General features: G+C 35.8%; 1 protein-coding gene across 4 annotated transcripts in view; it reads right to left on the reverse strand.

The window, feature by feature from the left end:
* PHF14 (PHD finger protein 14) overlaps positions 1-23,769 on the reverse strand; it is a 189,608-nt gene that overhangs the window by 10,743 nt on the left and 155,096 nt on the right. Inside the window, exon 19 of one of the 4 annotated variants that reach the window (XM_055118864.1) lies at positions 10,945-11,136. The exons of 1 other annotated variant lie outside the window; for it this stretch is intronic. In XM_055118864.1, coding sequence (XP_054974839.1) covers positions 11,062-11,136 — 75 coding nt within the window. In that variant the 3' untranslated portion in view covers positions 10,945-11,061. Of the gene's footprint in view, positions 1-10,944; positions 11,137-21,513; positions 21,559-23,769 lie in introns of those variants that run through there. 2 more of the 4 variants (XM_055146003.1, XM_055146551.1) reach the window with 2 other exon arrangements.

Genomic DNA, 23,769 nt, shown 5'->3' on the forward strand with positions numbered 1-23,769 from the left:
ACTGACTTTTTGAGTACCAAAGGACATGAGGCAGTTTGAGGATGTGACAAAAGTCGTTCTTATCATAATTGTGGTGAGAGCACTAGAACACTTGGTTAGGTATAGACAAACCCAAGAGAAAGCAAGGCAGATTTTGTCTAGGAATATTGGGAAAAGGAGCAGAAATAGCGTTAATAGAGCCAGTGTAATGGAATCATAATTACTGACTTGTATTCTAGTGTATAAATATGCCAGAGTTTATCATCTAATTAACAGTTGAGGGATATTTGGGCCACTGTGAATAAATTCTTCACATTCGTGTGTCTATTAAAGATTTGAGCAGAAAAGCCAGGTACTAAGCACCTCAAATGCAAATTTGATCATGCTATTCCCCTGATTGAAATTCTTCACTGGTTCCTTATTGCCTACAGAAGTGATTCTCTACCATGACCGCACAATAGAATCACCTGAGGACTTTTCAAGCTGCTGGCTACTCAGCCCACCCCCAGAGAATCTGATTAATAAATAGTTGGTTAGGCTTCATGTCAGTGTTTTATATTTTTTTGAAGATTTTCATGTAATTTAATTTTGTAGGTTTGAATCTATTTTTTAATTGAAATACAATTCATATACCATATTTTGTACATTCCATTAATTTTGGTAAAAATGTGAGAACACACTTAGCACAGAATCTGCCATTTTAAACTGTATAATTCAGTAGCATTAATTACATTTATAATACTATGCAGCCACCATCATCATGATTTCCTCATTCTGTCCTTTGCTTGTGACAAATATCACAGTCTATTAAATCTAAGTGCAGAGCAAATACCTCAAATTCTTTCACACACACACAAAAAAATCCTCACCTCTCTTCCCTGACACAGCTCCTATTACCTTCTGCCATGCATCCTCTTAGACCCAGCCATACTTATCATCTTTTATCCCCGAAAATTACCTTTGCATATTTCATTTTACCTTTCTGAAACACTAATCCTACCACTTCTAATAAAATCATGTTTTCAAAGCCAGACACGTTTTATTTTTATAGAGCATTTTGCCATGTTTTTACTTATTTTTTTTTGAGCTTTAACCTCAAATAGCTCACTTAACCATGAGTTCTTTGTGTCTATTTCTCCCTCCCCCACACACACTCCACTGCCCCCACCTACATTTAAATGAAAAAAGCTGCAATGTGAACAAACGAATTGCGAAGTAAACTTCTGTTGGTGCAAGCAGTGGGATTTCAAGGATTATTGTTTTCACAGCATAGCCTAATAGACTAGCCAAATTAATTCATTTATCTTTTTTTTATAGTTTACCCCTGTGTATATATCTTTTTAATTTTTTTTTAATTAATTTTTTTTGGGTCATGCCCGTCAATGTTCAGGGGCTACTTCTGGCTCTGCACTCAGGAATTACTCCTGGCAGTGCTTGGAAACCGTGTGGGATGCCAGGCTAACACCATACCAGCTGTCCTACCACTCTGGTCCCGTGTTTACCATTTTTAAATATTATTCTTTTGTAAGTTAAAGGAGAAAATGTAACTTTGTACGAGTCTAGGTTTGAAGGGAAGGAAAACTAGATCTTATGGGTTTAGGGTAGTGTTGTTTGTACGACAGGCACCCCTGGTGGTGCCCATGGTTTACTCCTGCTCTATTCCCAGAAATTACTACTGGCAGTTTGTGGGAGACCCCACAAGGTGTGGGAGACAACTGCATATGCAATATGCCAGTCAAATACCTTATATCCTGTACCATCGAGTATATCCAGATAAAAAAATATGTATTTGTAATAAAAAGGAATTTAAAGCTTATAGTATTCTTTTTTTTTTTTTTTTTGAAGTACACAGATTTTATTTAGAGGCTTTTGAGGGGAGGAGGAAGGGATAAGAGAGAGGGAAAAGTAAGAGTAACACACTCAAGAGAGAACGCAGGCTTCTCCAAGGGTGGAGAGAGCTCTACACACATCCTAGCACTAGACACGAAAGCATGAAAGTACACATCACAAGAGGGGAGATGCGGGCGACACATGTGCTTGGGCACCGCATGTGCTCGGCCACATGGGCACAAGCAGCACATGGGCTCAGGCAGCATATGCGTCTAAAGCTTAAAGTATTCTGGCAAGATTTTTATTTCAAGAATTATGAAAAGAAATAGGAGATAAAACAGGAAATTGGGAGGAATATTTGGTTTTCATACTAAGATAGATATAGACAATCTATAGATACAGACAATCACTGCGCACTTTCTCTATATTATGTGATTTTCAAGAATTGTTTAAAATACAAGCTTGAACTGCTTAGATGAACATTTGAGCTGCATATTGGAGAGAAAATTAAAAATTGAGGTTAAAGTCATTTAGGGCTAGAGCAATAGCACAGCGGTTAGGGTGTTTGCCTTGCACGTGGCCAACCTGGGTTTGATTCCTCCATCCCTCTTGGAGAGCCTGGCAAGCTACCGAGAGTATCCCACCTGCACGGCAGAGCCTTGCAAGCTACCCGTGGAGTATTTGATGTGCCCAAAACAGTAACAAGTAACAACAAAAATGGAGACGTTACCGGTGCCTGCTTGAGCAAATCGATGAGCAATGGGATGACAGTGATACAGTGAAACAGTGTTCGATCTTTCCCACCTGAGCTAGCAGTGCCCAGGAAATATGCAGTTGGGAAGGCAAGATACTGTGTAGAAGTTGCTCACCGAAAGGGGAATAATAGAAAACAGAACCAGTAAACTAACCAGTCTAATCTCACAGAAAAGTGAGAGCCTACCGAAATATAGCCCATGATTATTTCTGACTTCTGGGGCTAGACATGAAATGTCACTGTCACTGTCATTCTGTTGCTCATCGATTTGTTTGAGCGGGCACCAGTAACGTCTCTCATTGTGAGACTTATTGTTACTGTGTTTGGCATACCCAATATGCCACGGGTAGCTTGCCAGGCTCTGCCGTGCAGGCTCGATCCTCCCGGTAGTTTGCCAGGCTGAGAGGGGCGGAGGAATCGAACACGGGTCGGCCGAGTGAAAGGCGAACACCCTACCACGGTGCTATCGTTTTAAATTCCAAATTAAAAATGTCCAAATACTATGCAGCCCTAAGACAAACAAAAGGAGAATCTGCACAGGAGTTTAGTTTAATTTTACTAACAAGATAATTTTCAAAGACCTTGCTCTATCCCTTTGTTAGCATTATCAGGAAGGTGTCTTGGTTTAACAGTGCTCTGGAGTTTGAAATTTGTTCTCCTTTAAGATTTGCAGCTCTGATTAGTTCTATTTTTTCTAAGGTGCAAAATGAAAATATGAGCAGAGATTCTGCATAATTTCTTTTTTTATATCACCACTACCGAAATTTTTGAATAAGTATTTTTTACAAGCTCACTTCTAATTCATAAAATATTTTAAATATATTTTTAATATATCAAAATATGGTCTAAATGGTGGAGGGAAGGTGTAATGGTAGTGGGACTGGTGTTGGAATACTGAATGTCTGTAATAAATCATCATGGACAACTTGGTAAATCAGTGCTAATATAAAATGTAAGGAGAAAATTGGGAAAATAAATAAATTTTTAAAAGTATGGTCTAAGATTCACTAGGAAGAACAAACTGTTGTCCAATCTTCTACTTCCATATTAACCTAGAGGTTTTCTCACATAATTAAAAAAAACAGTGGGGGGGCTAGGGGCGTGGGGGGGTTTGGGGTGTGAGGGGGCGGGGTGGAGCTATACTGGGATTCTTGGTGGTGGAATATGAGCACTGGTGAAGGGATGGGTATTCGAGCATTGTATAACTGAGATTTAAACCTGAAAACTTTGTAACTTTGTAACTTTCCACAATAAAAAATTAAAAAAAAATGTTCATAACAAAGAAAAACAGGATTATAAATTAAACATACCCAACCAGAAATAAATGTTGAACATCATAGTCTGGGATCTGTTTTTAGAATAATTTGTTGAGAGATAGAAAAAAAATAATTCAAACATGAGAAGACTTTAATTGTTGAATCCAATTTATGGATTCCTAGGGATTTATTATATTCTTCAGCCTACATTTGTATCTGGCTGCAAATGTTACTAGTAAAATAAGTGGGATCATAAACTCAGAGATAAAGTACCTTCAAACATATGCATTACATTAAGTATATCACATAAAGAATGGTTTCTTAATCACAGAATTTCATTGTTATGTCAAAAGATAAGTGATACATTGCAAATAATATGTTTGTTTCCTTCTTCAGAGATCCTTTATGTTATTCTGTCATGAAACATCAAATGGTCCTTAGCTCTTTCCAATTATCGGATGCTAAGCTGCTTTTTTCTTTGCCTTGAATATCATAAAAAGGGTTAATCTCTCTTTAGTACAAAGGACAGGGCTTGTGTCTTGCATGCACCCCACATGGTCCCTGAGCACACCAGGAGTAATTCTTGAGTGCAGACTCAGGAGTAACCCCTGAGCATTGGCAGATATGTCCCCAAAACAAAAGATAAAAGCAAAAATAATTTTGTGTCTCCTCTAGGATTGGGCATACTATTAAAAAATGACAAAGATTGGAACTGTCATCCCTTAAGGAGAACCCTATTTTCTGCCCCTTTGTACCAACAGCAAGGTTATCATATTCAGACCTACATATAAAACATCGATTCAATTTTCTATTGTTTTCTGGAAACTATCTACTGAGTATTTAAGGCTTAAAACATGAAAATCACTATGAAAATAGTGATTGTTTTATATCCCTGACAGTATCAATAAAGGAAGAGTATATCCTATTTTTAGAGTGAAATATTTAGCCTGCTATTGATGTAAATGAAAGACGTAAACTAAGAGACAAAAGGGAAGTTTTAAAACATTAATGTGATGTTGGCTGTGCCATTATGAGCCTAATGACATCAAGTGCATACAAGAATACATAGGTGTCACGCTGGGAAACCAATGATCTAACTCTCATCTTGACTGCAGGCAAAGAATATCTCATTAAAGCAATAAATTTCAAGAGGCTGTTCTCAAATTTAAAACCCTTAAGGAAAATGGTTTACATGGTTCAACAGTTTTAAAGGGTTGTTCGTACTTGGCTTTGTAACAAGTAAATTAATAGTCTTCCTAAAACAAATCACAGCAATGCCATAGTTGCATGTGTTTCATGCTGCTGCCATTAGCACTTTAACTTCCTTTCTAGAGAACAAAATCCATAGATCCCACATTCAATTCACTATAGGGAGACATTTATACACACGCTATGATTGCTCACGAGAGTCTGAAATAGAGATGAAATTTGCTTATTCATAGATATGCAAAATTTGTTTTCTTGCGGTAACTCGAAATGGAGTGTGTTTCTAATCAACCTTCACTATTCAGTGAGAATCTTATTTAGCTACTATAAGGAAGGAGTAAGTTGCTGCGGTCCCATGTGGTATTAGGGCCCAACCAACAGAAACGTACGCTGGCCTGAGGGACTCAAGACACTGGGGAAAATGCCAAAGCAATTAACTGAACTTAGTTCTTCTTTCTCAGTGGAATTTGGAATAAATTATTTATAGTCATATGAGAGATGCCCTTGTAGGAGATTCTCGTTCCCTCCACCCCCATATAATTCAATTTAAAGAGCAACAGTTTGCTACATCTGAAAAACAAGACAAATTGATGGATGTTAAGAAAAATATAAGTATAGCAAATGCTGAGCTTATATGAACACATACTAAGCTTATATGAAAATCATTATAGTGACTACTGTATGTGTGTGTACAAAATATACACAGTTTGGAAATTTTTATGCTATAAAAAATATTAGAGAAGCGAAACTTCCTAGATTCATCTCGCTTCTACTCAGATGATTAAAAAGCAAAAAATGCAAAACTTTAATAATTGCAGAACATATGCACTATTTGGTATGTACAGATACGAGATTCAAAGTTCACAGTTGAAATGCAAAGCAGTTTATAGATACTTAACTTTGCAGCAACTGGGCAGATATCTTGCTTTCCCCCTCATTTAAGCTTTCTAATCTCAAGGGAAATTAATAGTTTATAATGATGCTTTTCGATGTAGTTATGATTTAAAAAGTTTTAACTGGGTTTAAATGTAAGTTCAACTGCAAAAACCATTCAAAAAAATCATTAAACAGAATCATTGAAAACTTAACATTAAATGCTTTTACGTAAGTCATTACTGTATTTACTTGTTTAGAGGAAGAGTGTGAATACTGTCACATAATTACCATGAATGATGTGGTGAGATGTCCTACATCTGGGAAATTCATAGGTTAGCCAGCACACCTGTATCACAACAATTTCCCGGCCAGATTTCATTACATTAATATTTTTTAAATGAATTTAATATTTTAAATTTATTTGAACATTTCACTAATCTTTTATTACCTATAATTTTATCCTATTATTACTTATTATTGATACTAAATACACTCAATTTATCTGAAAAAACAAACAAAACATTAGACACTAATTTTGAGTATCACATTTCTCAGGATAGTGACAAATTCTTTCTGAAAAGAATAACCATAATGAAGTCTGATTTTCACTTCAAAAGAGAAAAACATGCTACTAGGTTTGGGCTTGTATAAATATTATGAATAAAGTTGTTAAAGTATTTATATACAACTTTTTATGAGGATATACTTATATATTTTCACTGTGTGTAGTAAAGATCTCTGTTGAGTTAAAGATATTTGTTTAACTTCATATGCAACTTCCAAACTTATCTAATGTGACATTTACGCTTGCAACAATAATCATGAGGACATTTGTCTAGTTTTTAGACTCTTTATGAGATCATTGCTTTTTCAATAGGCTCATGAAAAATATGGCAATTCAGCAGGGATAAAGAATATAAGTAGAATTCAATGACATGTGCGTTAACTACTAAAGGCTGATTTTGTTATAATTGTTGGATGAGTACTGAATTGCAGCAATCGATTCTCAATCTTTTATGCTCTATCTCCATGAGAAATATATTGTATCTAACCATATCTATTCAAATATTATTTTAGCATATACTTACAGTAAAATTATTGAGATATTTTACTTTTTCATATTCACTGCACTGCACTGCCATCCTGTTGTTCATCAATTTGCTTGAGTGGGTACCAGTAATGTCTCCATTGTGAGACTTGTTACTGTTTTTGGCATGTCGAATATGCCACAGGTAGCTTGCCAGGCTCTGCCGTGCTTTATACTTGGAGCATTTTACTTCAGACTATTGATATTTCAAGTACTTAAGAGCCACACGTGGCTGCTATATTGGAAAAAAAATTCTTTAATGTCAAAAACTTGATTTAGTTATAAACATTCAATGGCAACTCATTGTGATTTTAATGTATATTTTCCTGATAACAATGATTGAACATAGGTCCACATATCATATATTTATAAGCTATAAGAAATATAGTTCAATAATTACATAGAGTATAATTCAACTGAGAAGATGGGAATTATGTAGGCATCATGAAATTTAAATGGAAATTTTCTTTTGTATTCTACATTGTTACTTACAAGATGATTATAGTAGCAATATTACACCTTGTATGGCTAGGAAATGAGTTAAGTAATGGGGCTATAAACAAAACAGGAACATAAATTATGCAGTTTTTTCTCTAGAAATTCATCTTTTTAGATCCTATTCCAATTAATTTTTATAAAGATGCTTTTTAAATAATCTATATTGCCACAGGTATTTTCACTTGGACTAGCTCTATTGTCTCTTAAATGTAATGTGAATTGTTATAAAGGAAGCATTTGGATTTATTCAAATGTATTATGGATTAAATGTGTCCCTCCACCCTATCCCCTGAATTCACATGTTGAAGCCCTAATATAGACAGACAGACAGACAGACAGACAGACACACACACACACACACACACACACACACAGAGTGAAGAGACAGAGACAGACATGGTTGTATTGGGAATAAAGAATTAGGACTAAATGAGGTCCAAGATTGGCCCTGATCCAGTAGGATAAGCGTCCTCCAAAACAGACATCAGAAAACTCACTTGCTCTCTTCCAATGTATACAGAGGAAGGATAATGTGAAGATAAGCAAGGTGGTCATATATAAACTAGATGAGTCCTCTCCAGAAACTGAAACCTGTAAGATCTTCTCTGTGACATTGATTTGCTATGACAGGGAAGCTAGTACAAGATAGAATATACCTTAGAAGATAGAAGATTGATTTTCATTATAAATATGGCCCCAGCACCAGTGCTCACATAGTCTACGGCCACTCCTAGCAATGTTTGGACCGGCAGTGCAAACATTACGGATTGATGCTAAGAGGCTCTAGGGATGAACTGGAGAAGGGCTGGCTCTCTGGGTCAGTGCTTAGAAGGGGAGAGGGAAGGGATTTGAACTTGGGGCACCACATGTGCTAAGGTATGGTATGCATTCTACCACTTGCCACTTGGCTATCTCTTGACCAAACATTTTTTTAGGGGGAAGGCAGGGGGTGACCTGAGCAGTGTTTAAGAACTAAACCAGACTTGTTGCATGGAGGTAACTCCTAGTGGTGCCTGTGGGAATCAGGTGGTGCCAGGAATTGAATCTTGATCTTCTAAAATGCAAAGCATGTACTCCAGCCCTCTGGGTTATCTTTCCAGTCTCCTAAACATTCTTAATATGGTTATATACAAATAAAATAGGGGTATACTGAAGGTTTCCTTAGCTAATATATTTGAGGTGACATATAAAAATACACCCAACATGAACAAAATAAAGTGATTAAATCAGAGTCATCTAATATGGGAAATCTGGTATCTTTACAACAAGACTTGTATTATGGATTTATGGCATGACTACAAAACAAAATATTGAATTAGAACACGAAAAATTTTCCCTAAAGGAAATTTAACAGCAATATATACTAGGGATATAAGTGGTTAAAGTGTCACTTAAATATATTTGCAACAAGTCTGGTTTAGTCCCTAAGTACTGCTGAGGTTCATTCCTCCCCCCCACACACTCCATATATCTGAGATGCTTTATGCTTTTAGGGTAATTGTGTGTCACTATCCTCTCATACATGACAATCTATAATCTAGAAATAAAACTATCAAGAGATGCAATGGCAGCACACTAATAGTTGAATAAACAATTTACAAAAAACTTGGCCATAAACCAAAAACCAAAAAAAGGGGCCAGAAAGATGATAAAGAGAATAAGGTGCTTGTCTTGCAAGCAGCTGCCCCAGATTGATCCCCACATACGGTACCCTGAGCACAGAACCAGGAGCAATCCTGAGCACCACGAGGAGTGTTCCAAAATCAAACCAAAAATTTGGTCATAATATTCTTGAGAAACTAGAGAACCACTAAAGTCCGTGTAAACTTACTTGTTCCATGATCTCAGTGTGTGTGTATATATATATGTATATATATTCATATTTATATTCTCTATATGTAAAGTAGGGGAAAAATGGTAGTGAGTATTGTTTCACTTATTTTACTTAAGTTAAAAATCTTCCACTGATTAAAGTGTGGCTCAGAAATTGGCAAAGAGAAGTAGCAGGTGGTGAAAGAGTTGCTAAGAGAAAAATTGGGGGGGAATAGTGAATTGAGAGAATGGTATTAAATAGACATCACATATTAAACATTATTTTCGTAGTAAGCTTATTTCAGGTTGAAGTCTTTGACCATAAACAATTATTAACTTGTTTCACCTTGGTTCACTTATTTTCCGTCTCAGATCGATCACTGGTAAATAAGAAAATAGTAATTATGTTAATAACAGCATAAAACACATTGCACATTTAGCACAGATCTACAACATAATGCTAGTCATGAATTAACCATGTATTATTATCACATCTTTTCAAAAGTAACAATATTAATGTTATTCTAATCCTTATAAAAATTGACATTTTGAAACAGACTAACGTCTATTTCAAAAATAATAAAAATGGGATGGGGGTAGACAAATTCACTTTTTATTTGCTCGGACCACAGGCCATCCAAAGACTCTAACCTGCCTTCCCAAGATTTTCTTTAGTTTAAAGGCTTTGTCCAAAATTTATTCAGGAAGTCCAATCTTATGGATTCTTCCTGATAATCATAATACAATACTTGAGGGTGTGTATCAGTGAATTTTCTATCTTGCCTACTTGCAGTTTCAGTCTGCTTTATCATTACTGTGAGCTCTTTCCACTGTCATACCTTATTGCGCTAGTTAGATACACGTGATTAAAACTATAGCTCTAGGGCAAGAACAGAGATTTCATTCTCACAGGGAGAAGCTGCAGGTTGGCATTCTCTTACAAGTCTTCCAAAGCTCTGCCTCCCGTTTTAAAAAACTCTGCCTTAAGTAACCAGACATCTGCTCAACATTTGGTTACGCATATAACAAGTAGCTTCATTGCTCCTGCTGTTGCTGGCATATGATAGCCTGGGAATCAGAAGCAGGGGAAGTAAAATGGTTGGGTACTGAGAATTCTGATAAAAATGGGAATCAAAGGAATTTTAAAAATACATATGCGAACCGTTCTTGAAATATCTAAGAAAAATATACAGGGATTAGCACACAGTAGAAATATTATGTATACTTTAGATTATATTATATACTATGAATTAAAAAGCATGGTACTGCTTTTACCACAGATAACAGTAAATTATCATTCCCTTTTTGGCCTTTCCTTGCAATCCTAGAGTATTAGATGATACACTGATCCATTTAGAAATGGTATTTTATTCTTGGGTTGTTTTTCTCTAGATTATGAAGTGGAATTTTGTTCAGGTCACTGAAGAAGACAAGAGAGAGTAGTAAGTGGGGGGAAAGCCTTTCAGAGTTTTCTTTCAGGTCATCAGATGTCTTACCACTTAGGTTATAAATAAAAGAAAAATGGTTGCTAGTCTCAATTTTCAGATAAGAATTTTTCTCCTTTTAAAAATATTTTAAAGGCCTAGCTATTAAAGGTTTAAATTGTCCTAAAAACAAATTCCAAGTGCAAGCTCCTATTGCATTTTCAATGACTTTATTGAGAACATTTGCAAATTAGATTTTACAATTTAACATTTTACAATTAGAAATTTTATCTGCTACTACATAAGTTGCAAACTTTTCAAAACACTACAGAAAATCCTTTATTTCTTTGGATTTTTCTGTTCCATGCTGAGCTCCTGAGATATATTTTTTCTTTCAGCTTCATTTTCATCTTCCTGTGAAACAAATTTTAGAAAACATTAAATTATAAACTTTAGGGAATTTTTCAACTTTATTTCTCTGAAGAATTATTAACTATTGTGATTCAATTAAGCCTAGTGAAAAGGTTATAAACACAAATGGTAAAATTAGGTAACATTTAAATAGTAATTTAGTGGGTACTGTTTTATACTACACATTAGCTAAAGTTCTTTTTTTTAAAAAATACTTATTTTATCATAATAATTTAAAAAGTGTCCTTTAAGGGGGTGAACTGGATAATTTTACTTCATTGTTTGATATAAAAAAAATAAGGGTGAAACACTTTACGTGCCCTAGCAAGGCACTGTTGTCTCATCTAGCATACTTTCTTGACAGGCCTGCCAATTTTCCAATTACTGGTAACACCATATGTTATCTGAAAATCAGTCAGCTCTAAAATAGGAAAAAAGGGCAAGTCAGGCTATAGAATACTTACAATACTATATAGTTTCGATTCTAAATGGTGGCCTCGTAATTCACAGCAAGTTCCTATGCAACATTGTGAATAAATGAAATGACATCATAAAATCTGTTTTTAGGAGAATGAGGTGCATTTTGCGCTGAACACTGAATGGTGACCTCCAGAGCATTATGAAGGTCTAGAAAAATATTTCATTTTATAACTTGTAACCTATCTCATCATACATGTCCGTCCCTCCAACATTACCCAAATACAAGGCAGTCCTGCTTTCTTAGTATTTCTGATCCCAAGATCTTTTAAGATCTTTCACTTTTATTAACTTAAGTTAAAAAGTACTGTATGACTATTCTTCACTGAGTTAAAAGTATGAATAGCAATTTCCTCAGTATCTCTGGGCAACACAAAAATATCACCCTGTATTTCCGTATCTTATAAAAACAAATTCTATTTAATTAAAATTTTATGCTCTGTTAAGTAAATTCACTGTATCATTGTCATCCCATTGCTCATCAATTTGCTTGAGCGGGCACCAGTAACGTCTCCACTGTGAGACTTGTTACTGTTTTGGGCATATAGAATATGCCACGGGTAGCCTGCTCTGCCTGTGGGCGAGGTACTCTCGGTAGCTTGTCGGGCTCTCCGAGAGGGGCGAAGGAACCGAACCCAGGTCAGCTGCGTGAAAGGCAAATGCCCTACCCGCTGTGCTATCGCTCCAGCTTAACTTTATTAAATAAATGTAAATCAAGAATTATACAGAACTATTTAGCTAATCATGATTTATATATAAGGTATCTAAGCCTTGGTTCATGTACATCTCTTAAAAAGCTGTATTTATTTTCCATTAAAAAACCACAGCCAGGGCCGGAGCGACAGCACAGCAGGTAGGGCGTTTGCCTTGCACGTGGCCGACCCGGGTTCGATCCCCGGCATCCCATATGGTCCCCCAAGCACTGCCAGGAGCAATTCATGTGTGCAAAGCCAGGAGTAACCCCTGAGCATCGCTGGGTGTGACCCAAAAAGCAAAAAAAAAAAAAAAAAAAAAAAAAAAAAAAAAAAAAAAAAAAAAAAAAAAAAAAACCAAAAAACCCACAGCTGTGGGATTGGAGAAATAGCCCAATAGTCTGAATACATTCTTTGCACATTAAGTGGTCCAGGATTGCTCCTGGCACCACGTGGTATTCCTAGACAACACACGGAGTTACCGCTGAGCACTAAGCCAGGAGTGGCCCTTTAGGTTATCTAGCAGGAATGGTTCCCCCTGCCCTCCAAAAAACCCACACATGCATATGGAGAAAGCTTTCTTTCTAGGCTTTGTCTCTTGTGCATCTAGATTTAGCATTTGATTCAGACTGTCAACACCAGAAGAGAAATCATCAATATTATCAACCATCCTATATCATTATGGATATGAAGGCTATGAGGAATAAGGTGAATATCATTGGCGATGTAATTTTGATATAATTTTTCTAAGCATAAAAGCTATTTGATGTTGTTTATTTGTTCCAGTTTATCTCTACTGAACAGATATGTATGACTGACTCGAAAATTTATTAACGGACAGGTGGTTTCTACTTCAAGAGTTTCTAGAGGTTATATTTTAATTATATCAGAATAAAAAGCAAATCTTATTCTATATTTTCCACTATCTTCTTCAGTGAGAGCATGTCAGAATATATTAAAATTAGATGTGTTAAAATTAGCAGATAATGTGATAAAGGTTTCTGTGAGGTAGCACTGAATTTATCGCCATGTTTCTCAGGCAGAGCTGTATTTTCTCTTTTTTATATTCCTACCATTTAACTGGGCACATCAAGTACATATTGAGAGTCTAATAATGAATTATGTGAAACAGCAGAATAAGAAAGGATAGGTCTGTCTACAGTAATATATAATCTGGAAAAGCATAGTATCCTTCCTAACTCAGCAGGTATTTAATCCTAACTTCTAAAGTGTTATAAAGTGTTAATATAACTACTATAGAATAATATAATTAAACTAACTGTAATATATATTATCTCAATGGAAGTATTAGGCTTAGGTATGATAAACTTGCGAAGGAATTTTAAAAGCTTCTTTGGTTCATTTTGCATATGTACTAATTGATTCTTTCTCATTAAGGTCAATTTACAGAAGTATCTTATGTACAGATCAGAATTAATAAAATCTTTAAAATATCTTGGGCAGTAAATCAAGATGAAAAAACAACCACATAATGAACAAAATTACAAAAACCAAAAACAAAAAACTAAACAAAACAAAAAACAGGCAAGCATTTTACCAAAGTATTTATTTATTCCTCAACATTAAAGAAAGCCAAAAATTTCTTCTGATAGATGGCAGGTTTTTGTCACTCTTTGCTAAGATAAGACATCTGTTTGCTTCCCAGTGAAAGAAGACCCTGGCTGCACGGATCATTTTCTCAGTGACAGACCTGACAAGTTTGACATTTGTTTCATGAAGTGTTCTGACGCAGCCAAAAAAAAGATGTACCCTTTGGGGCTACTGAAGAGTAGACAGGTTTATCTCTTAATGTTTCAGCTTGTTAATTCATACTCCAAAGAACATGTTGATTAATAACAACCTTGCAGATCTTGCTAGTTATGTATATAATTTTACAAATTCACACTCATACAACAGTAACATCCGTAATGCCAAAGGAAGAGTAGTTCCTTTGCCTTCTTGCTCTTAGCATTGAGGATCACTTCTAGGCACACGGGAACCTTTTAACTAAGCTCTACCTTTCCAGGTGACAAGTATGAGTAAGAAGAGTTAATCTGGAAGAAAAATTAGTAAAAAATTACCACTATTTATCCAAACTAAATACTATGAAATAAAAGTTGAAAGGTTTGGTTTTTATTTTCTCCAGCTTGCACCATTAATTTACAAAAGAAGTGCCCTAATATTTTATATTACTTACAAATTTGACTTAGTTCTCATAATAATTCATGACAATAAAAATTATCAACCCTACTTTTTATTTCTCATAGGAGCTGAACAATTCCACATAAAGGCCAATTTTATTCTCATGCTGGAATTTCTGTTACTTGGATATTAGAACCTAATTATAGTCCATGGGTACATATGACTTTATAGATTTTCACATTTTCAATGATTTTAATAGTATAACTACACAAAGGGACAATTCTCCCATTGTTTCATACACTTTTAGAGATGACTTTAAAGGTACTTTAGAGTGGGTAAGTCTGTCAAACACCACCTTAAACACGTGGTCAGGATTTACATCACCAGTAATACAAAGAGATATTAATGTTTTTGTATGATGTACTAAAAGGATACATCAGCTCTGGTCTGTAGCATCATTTACAATTATGCATAACCATAAGAAAATCATAAGAAAACCATCAGTTATACACTGTACGAAATAACTCAATAGAAGTATTCAGGCAAATGGTGGTACAACAGAAGACTAAAGTGAGGCATAGGAAAGAACTTAAAATGTTTTATTTCTTTTAAAATTTATATTCTTTTGATCAAAGAAGCAGGAGTTATTGCAAGTGGATTAAATTAATATGCAAAACTTTAATAATGTTCCTCTTAAAAATGTTAATATATGTAGTTTCTCATAAAAACATGTAGAAATACTAAAATTGTTGCTAATTATAGAGTAAGTGTAGTAAAATAATGTACATTGTTCCAATATGCAGGCAGAAGCTGTGTTTTATTCATTTAAAACATGTACCTGATATAACACTCAGCAGCATTTAAGATTGGGCTTTTAATAGGGAAAATATGCTCGTGCTGCATAATCAGGAAAAAATTTATCTTAATAACTGGAATACTGATGATAATGAAAATGTTTTAGGCAAAATGAGCACACTGCATGCTTCAGACCAAAATTAATTAGAATTTTTTAACGTTACACAATTCCACCATAATTCTTTAAATGGTGCATTTACTTCATAGTAATAAACACTTGGATCATTAAGTAAAGTGCAAAATGTGTGTGATGTGCTACATTTAACAACCTTTGGCCCGTTTTTCTGTACTTGTGCGTTCAGTTTTCCAATGCACTGAGTAAGCAATTGAGGACCACAATTAAATTTCCTGACTCTGCATATTTGAGAATCTTATTTTACTTAATACAAAAGGCAATTAATCTACCATTTTACATCTGAATTTTAACTTTAGTGGGCCATGATAGAGACTAAAATGAACTTACAAGAAATGCTTAATTAAATTTACTGTAAAAAAGTGTTAAGAATTTTTCCCTTACAAGTTGCACATTTATTAAGAAACATTTGTTGTAAAATGAAAGTAATTTACAAGGGTCTCAGTACCTAGCTCAAGCACATGTTATTAAGGTAGAATAAAATATAATGCAGGTAGGAAAATACAAGCATGATTCACTTTTATTTGCTGAGCAACTCATGACTCCAGTACAGATCTAATAATTGAGTATGTTTGCTTTTCTAAACTTTTAGATCCTCTTGTATCTTTTTTGTGGTGACTCTTGATAGAGTAGAGATAGTTAAAAACAGGACTTTGGGTTTCCCCTAAGTAATTCATAATCAACATGATATCCCTAGACTTGGGAAGAAATGTTCCCAGGATTGGCACCGTCATCTTGGGAGGATATATCTGAGTAAAGGAAAGGAAGAGAACACTATGGAGGTGAGTCTAAAATAGAAGGATAAAAGAAAGGAAATAAAATAAATTCTTAGTGTGAATTAAGTGGAACAAGCAGAAATTCAATTCTGTAAGCTTTTATATTCCCATAAACATGATTTTTCAGTATTTAAAGATATTTGGAAAGCATGCTGCTTATCTGCCTGGGCTAAGAATACCAAAATATTCTTCTTCTAAGATAAATTTTTTATACACATATACTTAATAATCTCTGAAAAGCTTATATTCTTAAAGAGAAAATGTCTCTTTTTTAAAAAAAAATTATAAATTTTATTGAATCACCGTGAGATAGTTACAAGTTTTCATGTTTGGGTTACAATATCACAATTATCAAACACCCATCCCTCCACCAGTGTACATTCCCCACCACCAATATCCCAGGTACAACCCCCTTTCCCACCCTTCCCCTGCCTCCATAGCAGACAATATTCCCCATACTCTCTCTCTTTTGGCATTATGGCCTACAACACAGACACTGAGAGGTCATCATATTTGGTCCATTATCTGAAAATGTCTCTTCTTAAGAAATTTTCTAAATATATGGAAAATAAGCACAAATTTATGACAGAAAACCTACATGGCAGGCCTTTTCTTGATAATTTTCCCTAAAATATTATGAATGAAAATATTTTGGAGTTTTGATGCATTTTGAATGGTAAGTTGATGTATATTTAATACTGATTACAGAAGACAAAACAAAATAACCAAATCTCTCATATTTTTTGCTTTTGGACCATACCCGGCAGTGTTCAGGGCTTACTCCTGCCTCTGCAATCAGGGATCACTCCTGGTGGGGCTCAAGGATCTTATGGGGTGCCAGGAAGAGAACCCAAATGACTGCATGTAAGGCAACTACCCTAACCACTGTACTATCTCTCTGAACCCAAAAGAAAAGTTTTTAAAAACAAAATAATTTCTTCATGTTCAAATTAGATCCTCTGATCTAAGACTGATGTAAAAGTGTAAAGTCAAAGCAAAATTAAAACACTGCATAAACTTTAGGCAAAAACCTAAGAGTTTTTGAATTTTTGGGGTAACTCAATGACTGATTTGGCTATACTGCTCAAATAATCTAGATTTAGAAACTTTGAAATATATTTTGTCACCTGACTGATAATAAACATTTTATATTTATAAGATGATCTGATTCTTAAACTTAATTTCACGCTTAGAACCCTTCTCTTCTGATAAAACTTACTAAACAATGACTGTTTTAGACATTAGGCAGTGTCAGAAGTAAGAAAGACGAATAATGAGGTACATGCTGAAATATGGCAATTGAGTGGATATAATTCTAGTGCACTAAAGAAGTATATAATAACATATATCATGTATATGAATGCGCTAGAGTAAGAAACGACAATAAATAAGAAGAGCTGGGCTGTAGTTGTAGTACAGCTGAAAGGGTGCTTGCTTTGAATGCAGCCGACTGCTGTTTGGATCCCCAGCACCCCATATGGTCCCCCAAGCTTGCCAGAAGTGATCCCTGGGCACCACCGGGTGTAACCATAAAACAAGAAAATGAACAAACAACAAAAAAAGAGGAGCTTATTTTTAATGCTTAATACTCAAGAGAATTACACTATTGTGTTAAAATAATATACTTTCCCTGGGCTTAGCATACCAAGTCCAGTGATTAGTACTGTGAATCTTTAAGCAATATTTCTCAAGGTAACTTACAATGTTCTTATATTAATATAAAATCAACATCAAGGACTGCATCTTAGAAATAAACTATGTTTAGAAAGGGAATTTTAAAAACTTTACTCCCAAGTGAACCGATTAAGGTTTTCAAACACTTATTTCAAGCTACATGCTATTTTTCTCAGAGTCAATCCATTAATCTCCATGGTTTTATTAGAAATTAATAGCTCATTAGATGTACAAGTAACATATTTCCTACAGCACATTAATTTTTCATGGATGGAAAAAAAGTAGATTTTGCTTCAAGTAAAATTAAAAATACTAATTGAAACTCACAAGTTTGTATTAGGGAATACAAAATTCTCCAGTTGTGGTACTTTATTAAGTACCAGTGACAAAATAACAGCTACAGATTCACATTCTGAACTTATCATGTCATTGCTTAACCATTACTCTGATTTCTTAAAGAAAAAAGCTGAATGTTTTATACTGTTTTAAAGTTAGCATACTGAGCCCATCCACTGAGAGATCCTTTAGATAATTTTCAAAAAGGCTGTTCAGACATTTTATAAAACATGTCTGAAAACCCCATTCATTTAGCCAATGTTTTCTATGAAAATATTAATTATTCTTTAAGTATAAAGTACCACTCAGTATTTTAGTCTAAGCTATAAGACATTAGAAAAATATTATATACAATATTTCAGAATTCTATGTGAAAAAAAGGTATATAAAGGACTGCCTATCCCTTCTTGACCAACTATAAACAGGTCCTGAGTAACCTGAGTGAGCTGTTAAAAATAACTGTGGCATATAAGATACACATGGTACCTGTCGTATGAGTTTAAAATAAAATCTGTACATATAACCATTCAGTATCTACACTGCAAGCCATAATACCCAAAAGAAAAGGGGGGGGGGAGAGAGAGAGAGAGAAAGAGAGTGAGTCTGCCACAAAGGAGGGGGAGGGTGCAGTGGGGAAGCTGGAGACAACAGTGGTGGGAAAAGTACACTCGTGAAGGGATGGGTGCTGGAACATCATATAACTGAAACCCGATCATGAAAAATCTTGTAATTGTGTATCTCACTGTGATCCTATCACTGTCACTGTTATCCCGTTGTTCATGGATTTGCTCCAGCGGGCACCACTAACGTCTCCATTGTGAGACTTCTTGTTACTGCTTTTGGCATATTGAATACGCCACGGGTAGCTTGCCAGGCTCTGCTGTGTGGGCGGGATACTTGGTAGCTAGTCGGGCTCTCTGAGAGGGGTGGAGGAATCAAACCCAGGTTGGCCGTGTGTAAGGCAAATGCCCTACCCACTGTGCTATGATTAAGCAATATAGATTATCTGAAAAACATACATAACTGAAATGATGGTATAGTCAATAAAAGAAAAGTACAAAGCCCTGTAACTTAATAGAAAGATCTAAAGTTTAGGGAGGCCCCACTTTCAGGTAGGTCAGAAAACAAATGGAGGGGAATAAGTATTCGAAACGGTTAAGAAAGCATTCATGGGCTGGAGCAATAACACAGCGGGTAGGGCATTTGCCTTGCATGCGGCAGACCCGGTTCGATTCCCAATATCCCATATGGTCCCCTGAGCACCGCCAGGAGTAACCTCTGTGCATTGCCAGGTATGACCCAAAAAGGAAAAAAAAAATTTTTTTAAAAAAAGGAAAGCATTCATTCAGTAGAATGCTTAGAAGGATTCTCAGAAGGCTACTGACAGGTGAGAGAGCAGAAAAGCCTAGGCATAGACAATAATGGTTTCTGGTTTCAAAATGTTCAGGAATGGTTATTTTATGCCTATATTTGTCTGGTTTCTTCTATGCAATTATGTGGTAAAGGAAATGTAAATTTTTATGGTCAATGAATAATCAACTTATTCTGATTTTGATAAATGTATCATCCAAACCTATGCAACTTTGAAAAACAGTTACTACTTCAGGATCTCATTTTCCCTCTCCTCTATAAAAAAGCAGCAATTATTGCTGATTGGAAAAATAATATTAAGTGAAATAAATGTGAGGAGTCTAGCATACATCCTGGTTCACAGAAAATATTCCCATAAGCTTTATTCCTGCCACCAGGAATAACTTTATGACAAGTTTTAATCATAAATGGTCAACTGAGATGTAGGGAGTGAGAATCCTTTACAAAAGTGTTTTATTAACCGAATAACCATCATTTTAATATTAAGTATAGCCTCAATTCCAGCTATCTCATTAATTTACTGGCCATACAATTCCAAATAGTTTACACCTCAAAGAGAACTACTATAAAGAAATGTAAGTTAAGTGGCTGAATGATTGTCCAAAAAAAGTGTCCATCCATGGGCTGGAGAGACAGTACAGAGGTTAAGGTACTTGCCTTGTACACAGCTGACCCTGTTTTGATTCCTACATATGGTACCCTGAACACTGCCAGCAGTGGACAGAGCTAGGAGTATGCCCTGAGAATCGCCAGATATGCCTCCACAACCAAAATCAAATAAACAAAATGTTTTAAAATATTTCTTTATAACTGATAATAAGGGAAAGGTTATTAAATATTTCTTCAAAATTATGACATAAGCCTTTGACTAGCATCTTTGAAGTTCCTTCTAAACTTATTATCCTATAGTCTGTTTTTCCTACATCATTTAATTTCTATTACTTTCATTTATTACTATTCTCAGAGCTCTCAGTCTTTGATAACCTTATCTGAGGCTGACTCTAAAAGGTCTGAAGTGTCATCCATTTGATGATAATTTTTCAATTTATATGCTGAACCTCGAAATATATATGTGTACATATTTCTATTTGTGTACATATGTAAAGCTTATGATATATACCATGTTTTAAACTCAAAAACACAATGGCTATTTGATGTCTCCACTAAACTTCTTAATAGGTATATCAAATATACCAGGTATGTATGATGCCAAACTCCCTACCCCTCTCTCCTCAAAAAAGTCTTACAGCTTCCTTGGTCTGCAAATTCACCAAGCACTCAGATTCAAATCCTGAGAGTCATTCCATAATTCTTTTCTTTCTTCCATAACACACCCCTTGCCAACTTCTATTGTCCCTATCACCAAAGTAATCGAACTTTTCATTTCCACTTTTACCACTGTTATCCAAATTATCTTATTTCCTGTGAAGACAACACTAAAAAACAATTTCCTATCTGCCTTCTTGCTTCCAGTTTACACTTGTACTTATACTCCTTAAAATAGGTAGTAATTTTTCTAAGAAAAGAATTATACCATATCTCACCGTAGCTTGAAACCCTCCAAAAGCCCTATATTGAGTATATAAAATGCAAAGTCCTACCACGGTATATAAAGGTTAGGTTTGGTTAGATCAGCTAGCCCCTCCAAGCACTCTGGCCTTGTCTTGCACAGTCCTACGATAAGTTTGAGCACTAGCAACTGTTTTTCTCTCTGATTTCTGAACAAATGGCATTTGATGTTTCCTCAGCTTTTCTTGTCACATTCACACATGAAACTAGGCCTTCTTCAACCATCTAGGTCTCCTCCATAACTTTTATGACAATAAATTGCCCATTTTCTTGCTTGCTTATGTTGTCTTGCTTCTCCTAGGGCATAAAGGTTGGACAGCAGATTTTCTTTATCTTGCTTACAGCAGTATCTTCGGGAGCTAGTGATATATCAGTACAGCAGCCTATCAGGATATATTTCCTGAGAAAAGGAACAAATCCTTTATTGTGTAGATGAATGGAAAAAAATACAATTTTAACTCTTGAAGAACTTATTAACTATCATGTATTTACTTGTATTATCCTTAATTCTCACAAATGTCAAGCAAGAAATGGTAACGAGTATTAATGTTACCATTTCCCAGTGAGAAAATTGAAGGTCAGATATATTAAGAACTGCCCTTTTTGGGCCAGAGTGATAGTATAGTGAGTAGGGTTTTTGCCAGCACACTGCCCATCCTGATTTGATCCTCGGTCTCCCATATGATCCCCAGAGCTTGCCAGGAGTAATTTCAGAGCACAGAGTCAGGAGTAACTCCTGAGCATTGCAAGGTGTGACACAAAAAGCTAAAAAAAAAATAGAATTGCCCTTTGTCACTCTTCTGGAAATATCAGACAACCTAGGATTCAGTTTTGTCTGGCTAACAGGATAAACATGGTTTGTCCTTTCTGCCTTGCTACAGGGAGCTTAGGGTTACTCCCACCACAGTGTTCCCGAGGCACTCACATTCCTCTGTGTTTATCTGCAACCTCTTTTATTTTTTTTGCTTTTTGGGTCACACCTGGCAATGCACAAGGGTTACTCCTGACTCTGCACTCAGTAATTACTCCTGGCAGTGCTCAGTGAACCATATGGAATGCTGGGAATTGAACCCAGGGCGGCTGTGTACAAGGCAAACACCCTACCCACTATCTCTCCAGCCCCTGTAACCTCTTTCTTTGTGCTCTGCTTCTCCAACTGGTTAATCATTTTATCTCCTAATCAGGCTCTGCTAACTTGTAACTATTGCTTTTCTCTTCTCATGTCCTTTGCATAATTAATTCAGAGCAATGTCCTTTTTTGTAGAGACACAGGAAGACAGCTAATGCTATGCTTTTGTAACTTGGAAGTTAATTGACTCTGAATAACATTCAATCCGGGACATCTGTTCTCTTGATTTAAGCCTCAGTTGCCCTTACTTCCTAGCACCCCAAAACCAGGGTCCCGACGAGGAACTAGATGGACCCAGGGCAAGCTGTGAGCTACCCTGGCATCAAAATGGGCCAGACAACAAAGCGCCATAATACTTAACTATAAGTTAAGAGCATGGTCATGGACAAATTCTGTCATGATCCAAAAAGTAACAACTAGATTAGGACCCTGCTAGGGTTAGGAAAGATTAATCCGGCCTGAGCACTGTAGTCTGGGATCTTATAGCAAGATGTGCCCAGGAGAGCCACCCTACAAGCTTAATGTATCTCTTACTATCTCCATACAAACTGACTCATATTAAGAAGACTGTTAATTAGTATTAACAGTCATATTAATATGACTGCTTAAATGGTTATTGGACTAAGGAAAGGAGAAAACCCCGTTGGTGGTATTTTATCCTTGAGGGGATCTCCTGGCTGCAGGCCATCAGGAAGGGCTTTGAAATGTTGATTGTCACCTGGCCTACCTGTGGCTGCTACCACCAAGGTTGAGAGTTAGGAAAGACTAGGAGAGACCAGGACAGCGAGTCCAAGAGTGGAGAGACGGGCAAGGGGAACAGGAGGACATGGGAATGAAGGGCAGGGTGAGACTGGAATGGGGAGCATAGTGAGACTGGAACAGGCACATGGGGAGAATGGAATAAAAGGCAACTGATCACCAACCAGCCCAGCCCTCATTTCTTCCTTCATTCACCCTTGACATTGGCTGTCCTGCGTGGGGAAGTGGCCGAGAAAGCACCGAATGCAGAGGCAAGAGAGAGCCGTGGGCTTCTTATTCATTTTATGAATACACAATATAGAATACCAGAACTGCTCAAGACTAGTTAATTTAAAAAGCTTCACAGACCTTTCCAAAATAATTCAATTTTGCTCAATGAACACTGACTAGATTACTCAGTTATATGCAAATATTCAAACATGCAGAAATGATCAAAAAGCAAACTTTAAATCAAAAACAGTTCAACAATTTTGTTCCTTTAAGACTAATTATAAAAATCTTGATAAACATACCTACTGGATTTTCATTTAGTTCAACTATTCTGAGAATTCATTGTATTTCCTTAACCTCATGAATATACAAAACAATGAGGATAAAATTAGGGGTTTTAAGGGGTTGAAGCGGTAGTACAGTGGGACGGGCATATCCCTTGCACATGGCCAACCCAGGTTTGCACGTTTGATCTCTGGCATCCCATATGGTCCCCCGAACACTGCCAGGAGT

Source organism: Sorex araneus, chromosome 1, assembly GCF_027595985.1.
Source record: "Sorex araneus isolate mSorAra2 chromosome 1, mSorAra2.pri, whole genome shotgun sequence".
Lineage (NCBI taxonomy): Eukaryota > Metazoa > Chordata > Mammalia > Eulipotyphla > Soricidae > Sorex > Sorex araneus.